This window comes from Trichoderma harzianum (assembly GCF_003025095.1).
Source record: "Trichoderma harzianum CBS 226.95 unplaced genomic scaffold M431scaffold_5, whole genome shotgun sequence".
Classification (NCBI taxonomy): Eukaryota; Fungi; Ascomycota; class Sordariomycetes; order Hypocreales; family Hypocreaceae; genus Trichoderma; species Trichoderma harzianum.
The window spans coordinates 2577464-2600329 of NW_020209253.1; the positions used below are offsets into that span (position 1 = coordinate 2577464).

At 52.8% G+C, this 22866-nt stretch overlaps 4 protein-coding genes across 4 annotated transcripts; 1 reads left to right on the forward strand and 3 right to left on the reverse strand.

Annotated features, from left to right (window-relative positions):
* Positions 1–643: 643 nt before the first annotated feature.
* Positions 644–3767, forward strand: M431DRAFT_494597 (hypothetical protein; the record flags this gene model as incomplete). The annotated part of the gene is made up of 3 exons (XM_024917267.1): positions 644–902; positions 1095–2818; positions 2892–3767. 3 exons carry the CDS (start codon positions 644–646, stop codon positions 3765–3767), a joined length of 2859 nt encoding a protein of 952 aa, XP_024775841.1.
* A 787-nt stretch (positions 3768–4554) lies between these two features.
* Positions 4555–6832, reverse strand: M431DRAFT_481603 (hypothetical protein; the record flags this gene model as incomplete). The annotated part of the gene is made up of 4 exons (XM_024915971.1): positions 4555–4647; positions 4710–5833; positions 5887–6308; positions 6387–6832. 4 exons carry the CDS (start codon positions 6830–6832, stop codon positions 4555–4557), a joined length of 2085 nt encoding a protein of 694 aa, XP_024775842.1.
* Positions 6833–9708: 2876 nt separating this feature from the next.
* M431DRAFT_83881 (hypothetical protein) lies at positions 9709–14134 on the reverse strand (the record flags this gene model as incomplete). The annotated part of the gene is made up of 3 exons (XM_024923363.1): positions 9709–9925; positions 9995–13599; positions 13751–14134. 3 exons carry the CDS (start codon positions 14132–14134, stop codon positions 9709–9711), a joined length of 4206 nt encoding a protein of 1401 aa, XP_024775843.1.
* A 1855-nt stretch (positions 14135–15989) lies between these two features.
* M431DRAFT_553087 (hypothetical protein) lies at positions 15990–16472 on the reverse strand (the record flags this gene model as incomplete). Its single annotated transcript, XM_024921379.1, has 1 exon — positions 15990–16472. The coding sequence occupies one exon, from the start codon at positions 16470–16472 to the stop codon at positions 16080–16082; it is 393 nt and encodes a 130-aa protein (XP_024775844.1). The 3' UTR covers positions 15990–16079.
* Positions 16473–22866: the final 6394 nt, after the last annotated feature.

The following is a 22866-nucleotide window of genomic DNA, read 5'->3' on the forward strand; positions in this document are numbered from 1 at the left end:
AAATGAAACCAAATGTACTTTATACCCCACGTACGTATGCTAATCCGCCCACGCTTGTACCCTGTGTAGCCGTGCTGGTAATTAGAGGCCTAGAAAGTGGTGCAGCCCCCAATAGGCCAAGTCCCCAAACCGAGTCGCCAAAGCAGCTGACCACTCTATCGCCTTTTGTTGACAGCTTCACTTCTCCATTCCCACGCACAAGACCAGGCCGGTCCGTCCTTTGGCCTGCGTACCTCCGATTCCCGCCTTTTCACAAAGAACGACGCTCGAAATCCCGACTTTGAACCCCCCAGCCATACGAGAATGCTTTGTGCTGCCACAGCCCCTCCTCAGGGCCCCCGAAAGCCACTGTCATAGGAAGCACGTCTTTGTCCCGTCTCTCAATGCTTGTCTCCCTGAGATGAACAGACCAGACCTCGTATTAGATCCGATCCGTGCGCCCCATTGACGCCTGTTCATTCCACGCAACCGGCGATATCACCTCTGAGGCGCCGCACAGCCAACGACGCTGGGCGCCAACCACTACCGATCTCATATCCAACCTCTCCCGACATCGATGACAACGGCAGACCCTATTGATAGCGCGAGGCACCACATGGCCGTGAATGCCAGGCACAGCATGCCGCCTTCGGGCTACGATGGCATGAATGGCGGCTATGTCCCTCCCCCAGGCGCAACTGCGCCGCTTCCTCACATCGAGGATATGGTGGCCTTTCCCCAGGATATCAACCGAAACCAAACGATGAAGTATCTGCTCGAGCAGGCTGAAACAACGCTGGCAAAGTCTGAAATGGGCCGTGAATTTGGGAAACCTGCCCTTGCCTTCAGAGACTACGTCAAAGCCTCGGTCATTGCCGTGCAAATCATTCCCTCTCACCGTGAATATGTAGAATTAAAAAGCCGTCGCGACGACTGGAATCGAAGGCACCAGACTCTCTTGAAAAAGATATCTCAACAAAGTGAAATATACGAACAAATCAAGCGGGATATCATTGCAGATAATGAGAGGACTGGCGTACGACCAACCGCTCCCGCCTCGACTCAGCAAAAAGCCGCCGCAAATACCATATTATCACAGACCTCCTCGATTCTAGATGCGAGTCCAGAAACACGACAACCTGTCAATGGACAGCAACCCGAGGCTCGTACGAACGGCTCACCGGGGAAGGTCAAGCCTACTGTGCACCCCAAGCCTCAATCTTTAGCTGGCCATGCCATCAAGACCGGGCATACCCGGGCCGCCTCCGCTGCCTCCGCCATCTCCTCGACTCAAGCCATGTCGGATCTTGCCGCACGATTTGCCAACCTACGAGGCCCTCAGCCTTCTCCGGGGCAAGATCCTCGCATCAAGACTCACCAGATTGTCCCGCCGCCAAGCAGACCTGCCGGGCCCCGAGATATGCCACCGCCGCGCCCTAAAATATCATTAGATAGCGCAATCCCGGCACTGCCAAAGATGCCTGATGCGATTTACAGTCCTGCGCGAGGTAGCATATCTGGAGAGTCCGCTCGTCTTCCACCTAGCACGCCACGAGGTCCTTACAGCCGTGCCGGGTCAATTGTATCCATTGGCAGCGCGACAACCACTCCTTTACCGCAGCAGCAGCAGAGCAATGACTATTTTTCAGCCCAATCACAAAGCTCTTCTAGAAACGGAAACATTGATACTCCATACCCCCCAGAGAGTGGTTTCAAGATTCCGGAAGGGGATAGAATTACACCTGAAGAGCTCTTTGAAGCCATGAAAGCAAAGGGTTCTATTTTAATCATAGACGTCCGTGCTCGCGAGGACTTTGATGAGGGCCACATCATGTCCTCCTCCACAATATGCATTGACCCCAGTATACTTTCCAGGCCGAATATTTCTGCCGATGAAATAGCTGAGAGCCTGGTCCTATCCCCAAATCAGGAGCAGATTCAGTTCGAAAGACGAGCCAGTTACGATTTGGTGGTATTCTATGACCAGTACTCAGAAAAGATTCCCTCTCCTTGGAATACCGAAGAGGCAGCTCTTTTGTCTCTACATCGCGCCTTGGTACACCTCAGCTACGGACACGAGCTGCGAAATTCCCCCAAACTGCTCAAAGGCGGGTTGGACGCATGGGTCGATCTTATGGGCTCTGCTTCTCTGCAGTCGACGGCTCCGCCCAAACCCAAGAAGATTTCTTTAGTTCGACAGGGTCCATTCCAGCGTCGGCCGTCTCAATATCTGGGGAAGCCACTGAGACCGGACATTGTCAAAGTCTGGCAACAGGCTGTAGAGATTGAAGAAAAGGAGACCGAGACGGCGACAGAGCAGGCCTTTCACCGCTCAACCGAGTCTTTCTTGCGGAGGTTTCCTTCTTTGTCTCTGCAGGAATCAATGACGTCCCCCACCATTGTTGAACAAAGGACCCCGGGCTATGGCTCGTCTCACCAGGTTGACCTCTATACCGACCTGCCTTCTCCTCCCACAAGGCCAGCTCCAGCATTACCACGATTAAGTTACAGCAGTCTATCTCAGACGGTCGAAGAACATGACATGTATGACGAACCAGCTCCGACACCACCGGCCCCGCCACCTTCTGAGAAAGTCTTTTACACCGGTCTAAACAACCCTCACAATTGGTGTTATGCAAACAGTACTCTACAGTCATTATTGGCGTCGCCCAATTTTGGGAGAGAATTGAGCAATTCGGAATGGGTTGAGAGATACTCGGCCCCAAGAAAAGACGATGAGAAGATTGATCAACCCCAGTTGATGATTAAAATAATATCAAATCTATTCCATTGGATGACGACGGGAAAGTTCAAAACCATGAAGGCTCAGACGCTAATGGTATGTCATGCTGCTTCTTCTTTCGTAACCATTCGTTCATCTCATGTGCATTGCTGACAAAATTATCTTTTAGGACTATTCCCTCCATCTTTGCCAGCACAGTCAAACCATCTCCAAGTTTGGTGGCAATGGGCAACAGGACGCTCAAGAATTCATGTCCTTTTTATTAGACTACCTCCACGATGAAACCAATTCTCGCCGGAACCTCAAAGGCAACATCCCACAGCCAAGCACGATTCCTCAAGCACGCTTACAGGCCGCTGTTGAGTATTGGAAGAATTACCAAGAACTGAATCGATCCATTGTTGATCGCTACTGGCGTGGTCTTGAGCTCTCAACAGTCGACTGCCAACGATGCCATAAGCAGACACACACATTCTCAACGTTTGACTTGGTCTTCGCGCCTGTCGGTAAGAATCAAGATATTACTCTCGAGGATTCCTTCCGAGAGCACAACGTTGTCAACACGCTCGACAACTTTGCATGCGACACGTGCAAGAGAAACACAAAGGCTATGCAAACCACCTGCTTTGCCCGTATGCCTCCCTTGCTGTGCCTGAGCTTCCGCAGGTTTGACTTTGACAAATCTGTCGGAGACATAAAGAAGTCGACGAGAAAAGTCACTTGGGACTTTAACGAGATCGACCTCACTCCGTATTTCATGCGGACAGGCGAGAATTCGAGCGACAGGGCTTTTTCGGGGCCGTTCAAGTATCAGTGCTACGCTGTTATTGTTCACAGCGGCAGCAAGACTGACAATGGGCACTATTACGCTTATGTGCGGGACTCGAGCACTCATGATCAGTATGCGTGGTACCGCTGCGAAGATAGCCAGGTCACCAAGGTGCGGATCGGCACCAACGATGCCACTGACTACAAGGAAAACGTGTTTAGATCTGGACGAGACACGGTTCCTTATCTGGCGTTTTTCAGGAGGAAAGATAGCTGAATGGAGGGGGGATGCAACGCAGCCCGCCATAGTTCTTTTCTCTTCTCCTCCATTCTACCTCTACAACGCTTTGTTAGGCATAAAAACAACCAGCGAATCATGATTACGGGGAGGGTAATAGAAGGAGAAAGAGAAGATGCGAACTTGTACATTTGTTTTTCTATTTCCCCTTCAGTGTACTTTGGCGTGCATTGTCTTACTCTTTCCCGGTGTACCTTTTCTTTTTTCTACCAATATCCATCGCGCATGTAAAGAGCCATTTCTCTGTTGTTATATTACTTGTCCAGCCTGTACGTCTGTGTATGTTTTAGCTTTTTTACTTTTCTCTCTTGTTGGTTCTTGTATGTTTTAGCACCTTAGGTTCGGTAGGCGAAAGCATGGCAATGGAGTTTTTACGTTGGAGCACGATGCTTGGCTCTTTTCCCCCATTGATAACTTATACATATACTATTGTATTGTAACTGTATTAAACCGGCTTTATTACAATAACATCGAGAAGCATAAGAGAAACAAGAAGGATTAGAGATCAAAAGTGGTATAAATGTCATTAATTAAGCCCACGCCCCAAGAGCAGTACAAGAGAGGCAAATTAAATCACGTCGTGCTACATGGCCTGAATCACAACGGCGGTATCAGGTATCATCATCATCCCACCACCTTTCTTCATTCCCATTTACACCAAGCCACACCTTTCATCACACCCATCTCTTAGCCTCTTCTCGCCATCTTCAGCACCAAAAAAATCAGGAAAAAAAAGAGATACCAAAGAATTGCGTCTGTAGAATGTTTAAGGAGCGTGCTTCAAGCACTCGTCAATCTGCTTCTTGAAAGCCTCTCGGATGACTTTCCTGTTAAGCTTCTGAGTAGCAGTGACCAAACCCTACAAGGAGAAGAACTGTCAGTATACACACACAACTCAGCCGATAGAGGATGCAAACTTACGCTGTCAGGGGTCCACTCCGCATCAGTAACAACAACGCCACCAATTGTCTCCAAACCAGTCAAGCCAGATCGCTTAGCGGTAAGCTGCAGATCCTTGAGAACTGCCGACTGAACCTTGGGGTCATGGTGCATGCTGTGCTCGTCAACACCAAGCTCCGCTGCCTTGTCAGCCAGAACCTTCTCATTGGCCATGATGATGGCAATGGGGCGGTTGTGCTCCGGATCAGCGTGGATCATGACATTAGCAACCACCTGAGAACCTCGGTAAACAGCCTCCAGCTTCTCCAGGGCAATGTACTCGCCACCCTGCATCTTCACAAGGTTCTTGACACGATCAATGACGCGCAAGTGACCGTCGGCATCGAACTCGCCAATATCACCAGTCTTGAACCAACCATCAGCGGTCAGAGCCTTGGCAGTCTCTTCTGGGTTGTTGTAGTACTCCTTCATGATGGGGAGACCCCTCATCCAAATCTCGCCCTGGGGAATCTTGGCATCGGTTGAGTATCCGATTTCGGGAATTGAAACGAGCTTCACTTCAATGGCACCAGAAACAGGGCCAATGGCGTTGGCAGTGTACTCGAGCGGGTTTCCCAGTGAGCCGTTGGCGCAGGTCTCGGTCAAGCCATAGCCAGTCAGCATAGGAGCGAGAACGAGGGACAGGAAGTGCTTCGTGCTGTCCGAAATGCCACTGGCACCGTTCATGGTGAAACGAAGCCGGCCTCCGGTCAGCTGGCGAACTTTGCTAAAGACGATGCTGTCGAAAACGCTGGCAAACGGAAGCTTGTTGCGCGACATGAAGCTCTTGTAGCTAAAGGCTCCCCAGAATAGCGACTTGAGAACGGGGCTAGAAGATTCCAGCTTCGCCATGACTCCTTTCCTGACAGTCTCCCACACCTGGGGGACACCAACCATGACGGTTGGTCGCAGTTCCCGCATGTCACCAGCGCAGTTCTTCATGGAAGTATCGGAAAGGGTCCTGGGGTTTCCGTATCCCAGGCAGCCACCAATGGACAAGACGAGGTTCTCAAGGGCCATTTCGAAGATGTGCGCAAGAGGAAGATAGGCAAGGACAACCTCTTTGTCGCTAATGGTCTGGCCGACAGAGGCGAGGAGGCCCGTAACTAATGTCAAAAGTTAGTATTGAGTCGTACCGCGATGCAACAAGGCTACATACCTCCCGCAACAAGCGCCTCGTGGGTGATGCAGGCACCCTTGGGAAGACCAGTGGAACCAGAGGTATACATGACGCAGAAGACGTCGGATGGGTTGCCAGGGCTGGGCTCAACCATGTTCTCCTCGCCGAGCTTACGGAGGTCCTCCCACGTAATGACGCGGATATCCGGGTTCTCCTTCTTGTAGGCTTCAATCTCGCCGCCAGCGGTAAAGATGCAGTCCTCGTTGACGATGACAGTCCTGACCTTTGATTTGCGGATGGGGCCAGCGGCGGTCTTGAGCAAGTGAGGGTCGATGTACATGGCATCAGCATCGGTCTGGACGAGCGAGTGCTCGACGCCGCTCTCGCCGAGGGTGTCGTAGGCAGTGACGATGGAGATGCCTTGGGAGGCACAAGCATGGGACATGGAGATCCAGTTCACACTACAAGACGAGAAAAGGATTCATTGTTAGCGAATTCCATGCCCTGAAAGCATTGGCTCCTGGAATTGCATGGCTTACCTGGTTGTGCCGAACAGATGCAGCTTGTGAGAGCCGCTGTAGCCCAGCTTGCGCAGGCCGGAACCCAGCTGCAGAACAAGAGTCTCATACTCCTTGAAGGTCAAGAAGTCAAACTTGGACAGCTCAAAGTACTGCCACTCCTTGTCCACCTCGACAACCTGACCATCAATGTTCTTGGGAACCTTCTTGGTCTCCTTGTGCAGCTCAATGAGCCTCCGGTGGCCCACGGCAAGGTGGTTGGGATACTCGCGGGCACTGCGGCGGACAATGTCGAAGACAGTGTGTACGTCATCGTGAGGAGTGGTGAGAAGGCCGTCCTTGGCTGCTGGGTGGCGACGCGGGATCGTCTCGCCAGGGACTTTTTCGTAGCCGGAAGCTTCGACGGTGAAGGGCGGCTTGCGCACCTGGGTCAAGGGCATGACGCCCACAGTCCAGTCCGTCGTCATCTTGAGGGTAGTTGGTGATTGTTTGCTGCGACGAGTGGCCTAGACGGAGGACAGAAGGGGAGGAAGAGAGGAAGAGACAGGACGCGGAGGAGATTAGAGCAGTCGAAAGGATAACTTTGCTCGTGCCGGGGGAGTTGCAGGGGGGGAGGGGGTGAGGGTCCGGCTTTTGTCTGAGCAGCGGAAGCTTCCTGTCTGACGGATCTAGAGCTATAAGCAGGAGAGGCAATGAGACACGCTTCAGAGGCAATGAGACACGCTTGACGGCGACGACGAAGCGGGAGAATTCAGAACGAAGGAGTGAGGGGAATCAAGACAGAATAGTTAAGAAATAGGAAGAAGGAAAAGGGAGTTGGGACACAGTTGGGCAATGATGCAGCGCAGTGCAGTGCAGTCCAGGCAGATGCAGGGAGAGGAGAGCGAGCAAGCTTGGAGGCAATGGAAAGGCAAAAAGCTGGAGGCCAGCGCGAGGCAAGGCTAAAGCTTAGGTTGGTACAAGTTACGTAGCCGGGACTCGCCAGGCCAGGCGGGCGACCAGGGCGGCGTACCGGTACATGTACCTGTTGCAGCCAATGCGATTGAACATTCTACTGTAATTTAGGGGAGCTCTAGCCACTGCAGGCCATCACAAACGATTGATTGCAGCGCTGCAGTCGCCCCCCCAAGGCCTAGCTCAAGGCAGCTAAGCTGCAACTTGAAGCTGCGCTACTGTGATTGCTCCAAGTCCAACCCACCGACCCCCTGCAAAAACCCGGCCCAGAGCAACTTGATTTTTGCCGGGTCTGGTGGCGTTCTGGGGGAATTTTGTTGGGTCCAGACGCTGCATGGGTTGTCTGACGCTACTGTAAGCTCAACTGCTTTGCTGGGCTGCTTTTGCTCCCGAGTTCCCCCCTCGCCGCGATTTTTATGCCGTGGGGTCCGTGACGTGAGGTATCGGTACTTGTCTTGGTGCCTGTCCTCGTACATACAAATTACTAAGGTGGTACCTGATCTTACCTTGGGAATTGAAGTCAGTTTCCGAGGTACGGATACGGCACCTTAATGTACGAGGAGGTACACGTGTAGATTCCTCCAGCCTCGTGTGCAATGCCAAGTCGATGCCCAGATTATGGGGTACTTTAAGCACCCATCATGGAGGAGCTGTTCATTGATGATGATCCAATGACAATGATGATGACATACTGCTGCTGAGGTGCAGTAGGAGGGCCAAGGTAGTGCCGTACCGTAACCGTACCTACACCAAGTGGCCCTCCATGTACCCGTACTTGGTCCCAGCTCGTCGATCTGGCACCACCTTAAATAACGTGCTGTTACTCATACAATAAAACAGCTCCCCCCAGGTCCGAAACCCGCGAACAAGGTCGAACCTCAGCATTACGAGCAATAGTGAGACTGTGTGACTGAACTGAACTGACTTGACAGCTTACAGGCACTCCAATGGAAAACATCAGCACTTCTCAGCCCATCAGCAGCGACATCCAGCATCGGGCCAACCTTGTTCTGGTGACGCAGCTCCCGAACACCCGAGATGCGGACATGCCATTCAGCCGTGTGCCGCGCCGTGCCGTTTTGCTAAACACCGAGCCTTCCAGCAAAACCTGCATCCAGACAGTAGCAGCACATACATTGTACTATTCCACTCCATCGTATTGATGCTTCGGTCATCCCCCTTTTCCTGTTCTTGCAGCCCCGAGTTCATGTGCCCGTTTTCCAGGGTAGGCATAGGCTCACATGCCCTACTCCAAAACGGATGAGAAGACTACAACCCGAACAGTCACCCAGGCAAACATACATACACCATTGCCGTCATATGACCACAGCAGCTTAAAACCTACATAGGTAGGCACCGGCATCGATGCTAACCTCAAAATACAACAATCTTTAAGCCTCGCTCCCTCTCCCCCCTTGGCGAATCTATAGTAGACCACGTTACCTTCAGCCAAGTGGGCTGAGTGCCTTGGCGAGAGAATAGAGCCAACCAACTAAAAAAGCTCGCCACGGTGCATGTCGAGGCTCATGATCGCTCTCTAGACTCCAGGGATTAGTAAACGCCACCTAAACTCCAACTTCCAATTGATAGGCGCCTTGTCTCGTTGCCCTCTCGATTTCTCGAATTCAGAGAGAGAGAGTAAAGACCGTATTGCGAGATTTGTAGAACCACAGCGAGTATTTTTCAAAACAAAAGGGCCCTCATCGGAAATTACCTCTTCAGCAGAATACACCCAACCATGTCGGTTCATGCATGGCGTCCACCCTCTAATAAAAAAATCCATACGAAAATACTACTCTGCAAAAGAAAAAAACCAACTACAGTACTAGATGCCGAGGCGAAAATCATTCAGCTGAAATCTTTTTGATGCTTCAGCCGAGCTTCGTTAAACAAACTTATATTTGCCATGTGCGCTGTCTCTCATGCATAATCATAATCACATCGCCCATCTGAATACCCTGCATTTCTTTCTACTGCAAAGCGACATCACCAGTCCGAACGATACACTGGGATTTCATAAATCAGCGCACTAATGTTCCTCATTATACTAATAATTCATCTGTTGAAAGCTTTACTATAGTAATACTGTTTCCCTCTCTCCCAAACGCCAGAATCCTACCGAGGCCATTCCTCCAAAGCCCTTCACATTGGAAAGTCGAGGACACGTCGGGCATAACCCTCTCCGCATGTACAGTATCAATGCATCTATTCAAAGCATGAGGAACCTAGTGGCGGCGTCCCCCCATTCACCGTCGAACGCTTGATATCATCGAAGAAAAGAAAAATTGAACAAGAGTTGGTTTATAATCCAGCCAGAAAAGGGTAAAAAAGAACATGCTCCATGGGCAAAGGCGCCCTTTCAAAAAATCTAGCGCTGTGGCCTGGACCACTAAGCAAGCTGCAGCGGTTCAGTCTTCTCACACGTAAATAAGTTAATGTGGTGATCGCCTCGTGCCGCGCACCCAAGAATCGGGTGATGCGGGTGGAATGCTGTCGCAGAAATGGGAGACCCCCGGTTCTGTTGCAGGAAACTTGAGTATGGCTCGAGTCGAGAAAGCTCGTTGCCGTTCAGGTTAAACACTTTGACCACATGCGCAGAGGTGCCCCTATAGACAATCGCGTTAGCTACGATTTACTGCTTGGGAGTCAGGTACGTGAGGAGGCCCAAAACTTACACTGAGAATACTGGCAAATGCTCGTGAACGCTTGCCGTCCGCAGAGTGTCCCGAGTGGTCTGGAAGGAATGCAAGGCCTTGTCCATGCGAATATCCCACACCTTGACTTTGCCGTTGCGGCTGGCGCTCACTAACTCTCGCTTTCCTCCACGCTGCATGTGCACGCTCTTGATCCATTGGCGATCCGACTCGTCTTTCCACTTGCGTACCATGGATTCCTGCGGCTTCAGCCTCGTGTCAAAGACACGGACGGCACCATCACCAAATCCGGCCACAAAGATGTTGCCCGTCATCTGGTCCGATGTGAGTGAGGTAACGCATGAACCAGATCGCGCTGGAATGTCCATTGTGCACGTCTCATGCCCAGCAAACCACACCCGAATAACCCGAACATCGCCGGCAACGAGGACGCGTCCCGTCGCCTGCTGCCAGTCGAAAACCATTCCGGAATTGACATTGCTGGGAACCATGTGTGTGAGTGCCCGCCAAGACGTGGCCAGCTCAATGTCTTGCTCCGAGTCGTAATTGCGATATACTCGAATTACACCATCCGACGATCCGGTCATCAAAATGGCTTGGTCGTCCTCATTGATGAATTTCATGTCGCTAATCTTGGAACCCTCTGGGTTGCCATTGGAGAATTTATTCAGGCGTCCTTGTTTCTTCCAGTCCCAAACGTAAACTGTGTTGGCGTCATCTGCCACCGCCAAGTGGTCTTCGAATTGATGAAACGTCATCTTGGCAGGCTGTGCGCCGTTGTTGATGATGCCCAGCTGGTTGTTCCACCGGTGGGCGCCAGCGATATGCTTGAGGGGCTGCGTTTCTCTCATGATGGCTTCATTCCTGGCCCTCCGCCACAGTCTCTCGTTGTAGTCGGTGCTGCCAGGCTCATCCGCCTCGGTGTTCTTCATTTGGGGTTCACGGAAGTACTCGATTGACCACTCGAGGAACTTGCTCGTAAGTGGCAGGCTTGGCTCCTTGGTCAAGTCGCGCTCTTCATACGAACCGGAAACAGGCTCGCGGGCATTGTGGTATGTTGCCGAGCGGCCAGAGTAGTCATTCTGTTCAGGAGGCGCAGATACACGGTCCGGAGATACCTTTGACGAAGGCGACTTTGGCGGAATCTGGCTGTTGGGAGTGGTAGGCCTAGACTTATCTTCGCTGGTGATGAAGGACTGGAAGAGAAGGCTGGCCGTTCGCCGAAGAAGGCCAGGAGACTGCAATGGCTGGGGGCTGAGAGCGCCATTAGACCTCGGACCCAAAGAAGCCGTGCTTCTGCTGCGCGACGCCCTGTTTGCTCTTCTCTGGACCTCTCCCATCAAGCCATGAGCCGCCTCGCCGAGGCTAGAGTTTATTAAAGCATTGTGAACGTAGTCAATAACCGTCGTAGCCTCCCGCTGCACCTCTGGATGGGGATCAACGCTCAGAATCAAGGCATGTTTCCAGAACGCCATGTAGACCGTATTATGGGAGAGGCCGTGAGCGGTTGGCTTGATCGTCCCGTCTCTCTGTCGGTTATCTGGTCTGGCATAGTGCAGGCCCATTTTGTGATCTTGCCCATCGTCTTGTGGGGGGAACACCAAGTATTCCTTCTCCTCTTGGAGTTGCTCATAGGCGGCAACCAAAAACTTGCTCTCGAAGCGAATGATGAAATGAGACAAGAAGACCAAGAATTCCTTGCGCACAATCGGGCTGCCATCATTTCCCATGTCAAGAATTGTCCAGGCAATCGACTCCTCGATCCGTGCAACCTCTTCCGTCAGGTCGGGGATTCCGAGAAAAGTGGTAAGGGCGTGGATCATGGCAGCCCGTACTTCACAGCATGGATCCTTGGTGAGGAACGCCAGCTTGGCATATGCGTTTTCTCGAATGCCACGCCATTTGGCCTCTGGCAAATCTTGCCACAGCTGGCTGATACATAAACAGGCCCACTGGCGCAGGAGGGGGTTGCCCTCGTTTTGCAGGTGGGCCAGGCAGTAGCTCATGATTTCCGTCTGGTTGCATACCATTTGGCCGTTTCTGTAGCCCTTGCACAGCATGGCCAGGATAAAGGCGCACATGGCCTTGTGCTCATCGCCGTTGACGACGGGCAAGGCCTCGGATGGTTTCAAAATTTGTGCAAAGTAGCTGTATCCACTATCCTTAATCAAATCTTGCTGGCATGAAATATCCACCGCGATGAGTCTTGCCCAGATGAAGACCATGACAGGCTTCAGTTCGGTTGCCGCAGATTGCAGCAATTTCAGAACATAGGGGAAGATGCCAATGCTGAGAGCCAGCTGAACCGACCATGGTCCCAGGTCAAGGAATCTCCCCAACAATATCAAGGCACGTACTCTGTGCTGTTGACTCAGAAGTACCTGAAGGACGACTGGCAATTGGTCGGGGGGCTTTTGGGCCACAGCGTCACCTCTGGTGAGGTAAACGTCAAAGGCAGTCAGCTGCTCGGTGAAGAAGGACGAATTCTGGTATTCGTAGTCGATACCTTCGTTTTCCTTTCTCTCCAACATGGGTAGCTGCGCCAGAGCCATGTCGACGGCCAAATCCCACGTCTCCCACAACGGGTGCTGATGAGTGTCTGGCAAGGCAGGGAATGATTGAGGGTGGCATCCATACACAGTCATGATCCTTTGCGCGAGGAGAAAGTTTCGGAATAGGGCGGCCACCATCAGGTCTTGTCTGAAGAACTTTCTAAATAGATCCCGAGGCAGCGTAGTCCATGCAATGCTGTCAGTAATGGCAGTAAAGATCCAGTTGAGCTCTCCAAGTGGTGTCCTTCTCTCTTGGAGACGACCTGGGAGCTTCTTGGCGCGTTCAGGACTAATATTCGTCTTGAGAGGATTCTGCAAAACGAAGAACCAGAGTGCCATTTCGATCGGGGTCGTCAGGCATGACGTAAACAGATCAGCCGGGAGCAGTGGATTGGTCGGAAGATTCTCCTTGACCGCACACGCAGCTAAATGGATATAAGGTCTATAATTTGTCTTGACGTAGTGAGGATCCCGCTGTGCGGCTTCCTCCTCCTCCTCGTCATGCTTGTCGACAAATCGATGATAGTTATTAAGAATGTTGCCGGCCTCTGAACAGTCCCACACGAAGATGGTGGGCGCCTGGAGCCATTGCTGCAAATCGTACAATGAAACTGGGATATACTGAGTATAAGTCTTATTAAACACCCAAATCTCGCCCGACGCCGTTGGTTTTGGCACACCATGGCCGTTGTAATGCAGCAACACGCGCTCGTCCTTTGCATTGCGACGAAGGGAGATGCAGAATTTTTTCGTCTCTTCAACCGAGGGGTCCAGATACTGCTTGTAGCGAGCCCTGATTGCGAGAGTCTCATACTGCGCTTGAAGGGACTTGCCAATGTTCTCAAGAGCCTTCTGTATAGGGGGGATGGTAGGGTCCGTCCAGGCCTCTAGCTTTGCGCCCGGATTGGTCTTGAGTTGGTCGGGAGGTTCGACACCGATGTTCAAACAAACGGCGAGAGCTGCAGACACCGTCTTAAGCCTGTCTCTTTGGCGCCAATCTTGGAGTTCGTACTGCACCGCCTTGGGCTTGGCAGTGGTTTCGTGCCGCTTATCCGTAAAATACATGTACCAATTCTAGGGTCTAGGGTCAGCACGCTGTCGTGGGCAATACGGGAACGGACCAAGGGTTGGGAGACCATGAAGCAAGATCGTGGTGGGGGGAGAGGAGGGGTGTTGAGAGCTTCGAGAAGATAGGGCTGGGATAGGAGAGGATGATGAGACGTACATTCGCAAGCTGAGAAATGATATGTTCCGACTGGTAGTGGTCTTCAAAACCATGTCTAGCCCCCCATTCGTGAATCTCGTCGTCTTCGTGGTCTGACTCTTCGGTCTGTCGCGGCGCATATTCGCTTTTTGAGCGCTGGAGGGCTGGTTTTACCGGTCGGATCGGTCGCTCAGGTTCGATGCTAGTGTCGTCCCTGGCATCGCCGGCGACAATGCCATTCTTGCGGCCGGGAGCGCTCGATGGCCGCTTGTCGTTCGTCTCGTTGGACTGGGAGTCGCGGTCGGAGCTGCTGGTCGACTGGACCTTGAATCTCGAAGTCTCACCGCCGTTGGTGGCTGCGGCGGCGGATGCGTGTGAGCCATTTGCACCGGATCGCTGCGTCATCTCGGCTGGAAGTCCATGAGCCGCGGCTCGCAGCTCGTCTAATCGCGCAGGCAACGGGGTCAGCAGAGGCTGCTGATGGTCGAGATGGGCGGGCGTTGCTTCTCGGAGGCTCGCAGCGCGTTGCTGTGGGTGCCGAGGAGGCGAAGTTTGTTGCGGTTGAGGCAGAGACATGACGGTCGCGGTCTAAAGTGGAGCACGGCACTACTGTATATTCTAAATCATCATATCGAAGCACCCATGTTCAGCGGTGCGAGTGCGCGGAATGGAATGCTGTTTTTATCGGCCGAGGAAGAGATGCTGCGGGAGATGAAGTTGATGCACGGCTTAAAAAAGTATGGAGATGGAGGATTTGAATGGTAAAGTCACTTCCAGCCTTGAGGAGGGGAGAGTTTGGGGCGAGGGATGGCTTATTGCCAACTACTAACGTTACGCTGCACCTGTGAAAGTCTATTGCCAGCTGCTAACTGGCCGATGCAGCGGTCGTACAGCCCACAGCCATGCATATGCGCGTCTTCGGGTTGCTATCACAACGAGAAGACGCCGACTGTTACTACCCAAAGCTGGGCCATCCATTCTATCCAGTACGGCCCAGCTCTGTGACTGGCGGCTCCAGCGTTTGTTGAAGCCATCCATCCCGCCGCTTGCCGTGGCCCGCCGGAAGCTTTCGAGGCGGGAGGCAAGGCAGCAGGCAGCACTCCGAAAAAAATGTTAAACGCTTATCTCCGTACCGCGGAGTCAAGGTATCTATAAGCTATTGAAGGTTGGCTACGACATGTGAACAATCTATTCTGTTGATGACCTTGTTAGGAAATAGTTGGCGTTTACAGCTACGATGCTTAGAGCACGCTGCTTGTGAATAAGCTAAGCGGCAGACACGAGATCAATACTGATGTCGTGGCGATCTAGAGAAAGACGCTAAAAAGCTTATCCCGCAACAAGCCATTCAGGCACCGCATTTCACACGAGGCATTCCGATAGAGCTTACCCAGTCGGCATGCATCTGGTTGTTGGGTTATTGAAGCTTTCCCGTTGTTTGTCAGGATCAGCCTCTGCCTCCCCAAGAGAGAAAACCCGAGACTAAGAAGATTACGAGCACCTACGCGTTAAATTATACACCTATTCTTTAAGTATCTGCTATTGTACCTATAATTCCCTACTATATCTATATTTCTCTAGTAACTGCTACTATATCTACATTTTTCTAGTAACTGCTACTATGGATATTTATATAATAAAGTTCTAATCCTAGCCGAATAGGCGTTCTACGAGTTGGTTAGGTGCTTATATTAGTGAATGTATGTACGTGTTCATTTTGCAGTCTCGCTTTTGCTGACCTGCGCTTGCTCCCCTGACCGGCTTTCGCAGATGTCGACAAAGAGCACGTGATACCCCATGTCTCTAAAATCAAGATGTTTGTTCATGGGCGATCCACGCTGATACTCCTGGTGACTGAGATCCAATTTGACGACAATGGTCGTTGAGCTATTATTAACCATCTGCCTGCAAGCTAAAAGCAAACCAATATATTACGGTAGCACCTTGAGCAGCTGAATGGTACCATTCGCGAGACAGTGTGGATATCAGCCCGGAGTATGGGAGACCGGTGTAAGTGCCCTACGAGGTACTTTGTAGGTGGTGCTCAGCTACCGTCGGCGCGTTCCGACGAAACAACAATACATGTACCTGAGCTGATGTGAAGATTGCTGGCATCAAGACATAATTGAGACACGCCGCCAAGCAGCACACAGTGTTCCTTTACTTCGATAATGGCCATTTAGGGCTTAGCACTCGAACGAGGAATCTAGATTAGACGGTCTGTGCGCGTATTAGGTCAGAAGCAGCCAAGGCCATTTTGGAGCTCGAAATAGACGCTTCCATTTCTGAGTCCTTCGTGGTAACGAAATACGCGTGATGCATTAGCCCCCAGGTACCTACAGTAGCTCACTTACAAATTCACGCCGACTGGGTCAACAAAGTGCGGGCTTTCTTTGACCTCGAGAGAGAGGGGAAAGAAAAAATCTTTCACGTCCGTCAATAGAGCATTGATATTTTTAGCTCGCGTGTTGCCCAGACGCATCAAATCTCCCCATTGCTGGGCCGTGTACAGGGTAACAGGAGCAGGCAAATATGATCGACGAGGTTCTGCCCCTGCTGGTGGGCGGCTCACAAACGTGTGCGACTGGGGCAAATCAGCTTGCCGACTCAGCCAAGGCTTTTCCGGGTTAATAGCACGAGTAGTACTAATAATTGCCCGCGAGACAATAGGGGAGGAAATGATCAGGAGCATGAAGCCAACTGCGATCAGCATTGGAATTGCTGGGCGGCTACCAAGTGGCATGTACTATACAGTATGTACCGACCGGTTTGCGGAGCAACCAAGCTGTCGGGAATCAAATGGGCGTGAAGAAATCATACGAAATACTGCAGTAGGTGGCGCATTTCTATTTTCAAGCATAAGGTGCTCGTAGATTATTATTATATCTGACATGTAGCACTTGTTACGGGGTCCGTCTGTCTGCTCCAACCGATGCAGGCACGAGCACGATGAGGTCAGCAGTGGACTCTTTTTCTTTCGCAGACGAGCTTCCAGACGAAACTGCAGAGCATTGGCTCGCCACTTCAGATTGTTCCTTGCGTCAGGCTTCCCGTATCCGACGCTGAAATGCCTGTCGCTGCCCCTCCAGCCCCTTGATTTCTGGCCTGCTCCACATCGTCGCCGTCTCCGACCTGCAGAGCGCTACAGCTGAGGGACCAAGTGATCGCCGCTGCCTCTGGCGCACCTGCATGTACCCCCCAGGTCACTGCTGTTAGGAGTCCCCCACAACGCCATGCTGAGGCACGGCGGTACGTCAGTACCTACAGGAGGTTAGTGCACATTGGTGAGCCTGCAGCCCCTAAAAATGTTCACTCAAGCACCCCAAGGACCAGCATCGCCCGCTAATTGGCCCGCTGGCCTGGCCCTGGCACTGTGACAGGAGGCCGAAACGCAGCCCAGCACCAGAAACGAACTGAGGTGAACTGGATGGGCGCCTTTGTCTTTGTCCCCCGTGCTAGCTCCAATCCAATACAATCCATCACCACCAGCAGTCGCTGTGGCTTTTCCCGCCTCGAGTTCAGTCCTCAGCTCTTCTCTCGTTGGGCTTTACTGAGCAATTGCGAGCTGCATCTCTATTCCGCAGGTTCGCGAACGGCAGAGCAAACGAGCGTTGCTGCTTTCACGGATCAGGGCCCTTTTCCTTTTCCCTCCTGCCGCACTCCCGCTGCCCCCCCCAAAATAGGTGGCCACTGAAATTTCGGCGATACTCCCCCGGATACTTCCCACAGATGCTTGTCCAGCCATCTCGACGCTCGAGCTTCGACCCCCTTCTTTCCTAACAATTCTCCAGTCACTCTCTCTTTGGCCTTGTTGAGCCGTCCGTGTCATCGTGTGCGTGTGCGCGCAATCCTCTCGTTGCTGCTTTGTTTGGGGATTCTATTCTCTAGTCGCCATTCACCCACGTTCGTTAACCTCAACAACCTCGACAACCACCACATCGTCCCTCGCCCGCCTGCGAACACGCCACTGCCCGTATTCCGCCAGCGAGCGGTCCGCAGCCGACCATGGCGTTTCTTTTCAAGTCCAAGAAGCACCAGGACCGTACGACTACCAGTCGCGACGGCAGCTCAGGCTCTCAGGGGTCCATCCAGAACGCCCCGGGGCGCGCAGTCGCCAGAGACGACAAGAACACAGCATTGCAGCGCGCGACGCCAACGGGAAGCCTGCATTCTATCGACAACGACACCAATACCTCTAGCCCGGACCAGGGCCAAGTCCAAGGCCACGGCCGCCGCACAGGAAGCGTTGATACGTCCCAGCCGAGTGATTTGCCTGTGAGTGACCTTTGTTCGGAGCTAATCCCACCGACTACCGCAGTGTGACATCTAACACGCGCAAACCCTCAAGTTTCGAAACCAGCCGCCCGTGAGCAACAATTCCAATGCCTCGCTCTATCCGTGGTCGCAGCGGCGCTTGACATACACTTCGTCGCATCCCAGTCCATTTCCTCGATATGGCGCCGCCGTCAACTCGGTCGCCTCCAAGGAGGGAGACGTTTATCTGATGGGTGGTCTGATCAACTCCTCGACTGTAAAGGGCGACCTTTGGATGATCGAGGCCGGTGGTAGCATGACATGTTATCCACTGGCGACAACCGCCGAGGGCCCGGGGCCTCGTGTTGGCCATGCTAGTCTGCTAGTCGGCAATGCGTTCATCGTTTATGGAGGAGACACCAAAATTGATGATAATGACATCTTGGATGAGACTCTATACCTACTTAATACTTGTGAGTCTCCATCACCTATTGAACCCCCCTAAATACAAAAGGCATCGAGAATCTTACCACAGTCATTTGTTTATAGCAACACGGCACTGGTCCCGTGCCCTGCCCGCAGGGCCTCGTCCATCGGGACGATATGGTCACTCACTCAACATTCTTGGCTCCAAGATATTCATCTTTGGTGGCCAAGTCGAGGGCTTTTTCATGAACGATCTCTCTGCGTTTGATCTCAACCAACTGCAGTCGCCGACCAATCGATGGGAAATTCTTCTCAAGGCAGAAGCGAGTCCCAAGATGCCCGCCGCGCGAACGAACCATTCCATGGTGACATTTAACGATAAGATGTATCTGTACGTGTGATAAACCGGCCCTATACAGCTGTTGTTCTCTCTGACCACTATTGTTAGGTTTGGTGGCACGAATGGTTTCCAATGGTTCAACGACGTCTGGTGTTACGATCCCGCAGTCAACAAGTGGTCGCAATTAGATTGCATCGGCTATATACCCGCTCCTCGAGAAGGCCACGCTGCTGCTCTGGTGGACGATGTTATGTATATTTTCGGAGGAAGAACCGATGAAGGCACTGATCTGGGAGATCTTGCAGCGTTCCGTATCACGCAGCGGAGGTGGTATACTTTCCAGAATATGGGTCCCTCTCCCTCGGCTCGATCCGGACACAGCATGACCACAGTTGGAAAATCCATTGTTGTGCTTGGCGGAGAACCTAGCACTGCTTCTTCGTCTACTAACGATCTTGGCATTCTCTACGTATTGGACACGACTAAGATTCGGTATCCCAACGATGCTCCAGGAGGGCCCCAGAGAATACCCCAAGCGCGACGGCCAAGCGATGCATCGAATCCCAACAGACAGCTCCCGATGCGCGATGTATCCAACGGAGGAGGCCCTCCCGAACCTGGAAACATGATTGTCGGCGGCCCATCCAGCATCAACAACGAACCAGCTACCCGGAGAATTGTTTCCAATGGCATGGAACCAACTGGCTCACCAGGCCTTGGAGGGCCAGGTACACCTCCTCCGGCCGGTGCGCCACCAAGAGCACCCGGAGGCCCTCCTAGAGGCCCCCCCGGCCCAGGAGGTCCAGGAGGTCCAGGAAACAAAATGCAGATGCCCAGAGCTGCCGCAACTGCCAGCCCCTCCGGACCGCCTCCGCAAGGCCCAACCCCTGCTAAACCGGGTCCTGATCCGTCTGCCGTGGGACGTGTCCGAGGTGCGTCAGTTGATCGGGCGCCGACGGGCTCACCCCAGCTGGCTTCTGCCCCGTCGCCAATAACCCGCGAAATAATACCTGAGGACGATGCACCTGCACCTACCTCTGCACCCATGTCTGCAGCAGGCAACCCTGTTAACGGGCGACGAACACCTACTACGCCTACTCAAGTTTCAAGGACAGGATCTAAACAAGGTTCCTTGGGCGGCAACGAACCCCCCAGGGGCAAAATGCGCCCAGGACCAGGTTCGATCGATAGCATGGCAGAAGGAGTGCAGAGGGCCACGCCAGAGGGTATGCAGAGGGCTACACCTGATGGAATGCAGAGACCTGCACCAGAAGGTATGCAGAGAGGTCCCCCCGAGGGAATGCAGAGAGGTCTCCCCGAGGGAATGCAGAGAGGCCCCCCTGAAGGGATGCAGCGAGGCCCCCCTGAGGGCATGCAGCGAGGCCCCCCTGAGGGCATGCAGCGAGGCCCTCCTGAAGGCATGCAGAGACCTGCGCCAACTCGACCGGCTTCACCCCCGCATACAGCCAAGCCGATGAGCGCCAACCTCAACCGACGTTCATCAGGCCGAAATTCGCAGACTGTTGCTCTTCTCAAGGAGCTTGACAACGCCCGAAATCGGAATGCGTGGTATGCATCGGAACTCGAGTTGGCCAGGAAAGGTGGTTATGTTCCCAATGCCTCCATGGGGCCTGCACTGGATGGAAAAGCTGTCGAGTCCTTTGACGACGAAGACAGACCACTGATCGAGGCTCTTTTGGCTATGCGCACAGAATTAGCAAACGTTCAAAATGCTGTGGACAAGCAAGCTATTGTTGCTGCCAAGCAGATAGCGGAGGCAGAAAGGCAACGAGATGTCGCCATTCAGGAAGCCGTTTATGCCAAAGCTAAGCTGGCTGCTCAGAGTGGCGGAAGTGTATCAAGTACCCCTCAGCCCGAGGGTGGAGAGGATTTTGCTGCTCGATCGGCAGATATGAGCAAGAAGCTCGCATCTGCCCTCAACCACCAAAAGAGTCTTCAGACACAGCTAGAGGCGGCGAAATCCGAGCTTGATGCCGAGAAGAGAGCCCGCAAGCTTGCTGATGACACAACATCGGCCGCCCAGAAGCGTATGGCCGATTTAGAGGCCTACAAGCAGCAAAATTCTGGAGAAGTTGAGCGTCTGAAGGCGGAACTTCACTTCTCGCAGCGTGAAGCCCGGGAGCAAGCAGTGGCCGCCGCCGAGGCTGTGGCTGCCCTGGAACTGCTGCGAGTTGAAAAGGAGACTATTTCGAGGAAGCTTGACGAAGTTGCCGATTCATCAAATGGTCGAGAAGAGACATTTGAGTCTCTCAGGGCCGCTATTGAAGCGTCGCAAGATGCGAGCGCCCACCTTGAGACAAAACTTGAAGAAGAGAGAGCCCAAAGGGAGAAGGTCGAAGGGAAGCTGACTAAACTCAAAGCTGAGCACGAAGCGCGCACAGCAGAATTAGTTGCTGTCACCCAACGTCTACGGGACGCAGAAGAGCTTGCCGAGAAGCACGCTACTGAAGCACGCACGCATCGGGAAGCTGTCCTTTCAGGACTTCAGAAGCTCACTGCGAAGGACGACTCAGTTGCGCATAATGGAGATGCTGAACGTGCCGTTGCACTCCAAAACCAGCTCACTGCTGCGAATGCTTTAGTTAAGAAATACCAGCAGGAAGCAGACATAGCTGCCGATAGGCTGCGTAGTGCGGAAGAGCGCATTGCTGGACTAGAGCAGTACCAGGAGCAGTCCAGCCGTGAGGGCGTTGGTATTCGACGACAGCTCCAATCTGCCTTGAGGGAAAACCAGGGCCTCCAGGCTGCTCATTCGGATATCAAGAACCAGCTGGCGGCTCAGCAGCTTGAAACAAACGCCATGACTGTGCAGCACAACGCACTCAAGGATATTCTTGTTGAACGAGGCATTAGCCCAACTGGTTCCGCCAGAACTCGTGGCCTCACGAGCCCACGGACAACTTCTCCTGAGCAGCAAAATCGCCTGCGAGAGCTTGAGGCTCAGCTGGCCAGCATCAGTGCCGCTCACGAAGAGACTAAGCAGACATTTGCTATTCAAGCCCAAGACTCTGAAACTGCGTACCGCGAGAAGCTATCCCAGCTTGAGAGCGATTATCAGTCAGCGGTGCATTATGTCAAGGGAACAGAGAAGATGTTGAAACAGCTTCAGGAGCAACTGGCACGCTATAAGACAGAGAATGGTCGGTTGAAGTCCGAAGTTGTGGAGCTTGAGGATAGGCTGCAGGCTGGCCCCAATGAGTCTGGTTCCGCTGGGTGGGAGAACGAGCGTGCCGCCTTGCAGACAAAGATATCCAGCTTGGAGGCTGAGCTCCATGATTCTGCTGCACAGCTAGAGAAGAGCCTCGAAGGTCTCAAAGCCGAATTGGCAGATAGCCAGCACGAATGCGACGAAGCCCGCAAATCCCTGAGCAGCCAACGGAAAGAACTTGAGCAGTTGCAATCCGAGAACGCCCTCCTCGAGCAGCGCGCGTCCGATGCTGAACAAAAGGTCTCGCTGCTTCTTGATCAAGTCGAGCACTCTGTCGATACCTACCGTCGTCGCAGCCGGCATGTTGTCAGCATGAACGCCGATGCAATGGCGGCGGCGAACGGCATGGGTCTCGGTAGCCTCGGCACCCTCGCTCTCGGCCACAGCCGTAACGAAAGCTCTGAGGGTGAGAGCATCTATGGGGATAGCAACTTAGGAAACCGAAACAGCGCTGCGCTTGACAATCTGGCTACCGAGCTGGAGACTCTTCGAAACCACTGGGAGACGACAAACAAGAATTACCGTCTGAGCACTAACTTCGATTTTGAGTCCGCCAACGCCTCTAAGAAAGAGGACGACACCCCTATCGGCATGGGCATGAGTGGCAACCTTGCGGATTGGAGAAAGCGACTTGATACGGAAAACCACTCCGACGCAGGAGAACCCAAGCAAGGCTAAACCAAAATATTATGTTTTGGATATTGCTACGTTTGCATGACGACATATACCCACCATCCTGCCACCTCTCTATGCCTCTCAGATACTCGTTGGGTTCTGTCTGTTTCAAAGAGTCGTGGTAGCCCCGCCGCTTTCAATAATCTGATGACTATTGCTTATTACTCGCCATTCGCAATGGCTGATTCAACTACACGTCACGGATATGCCTAC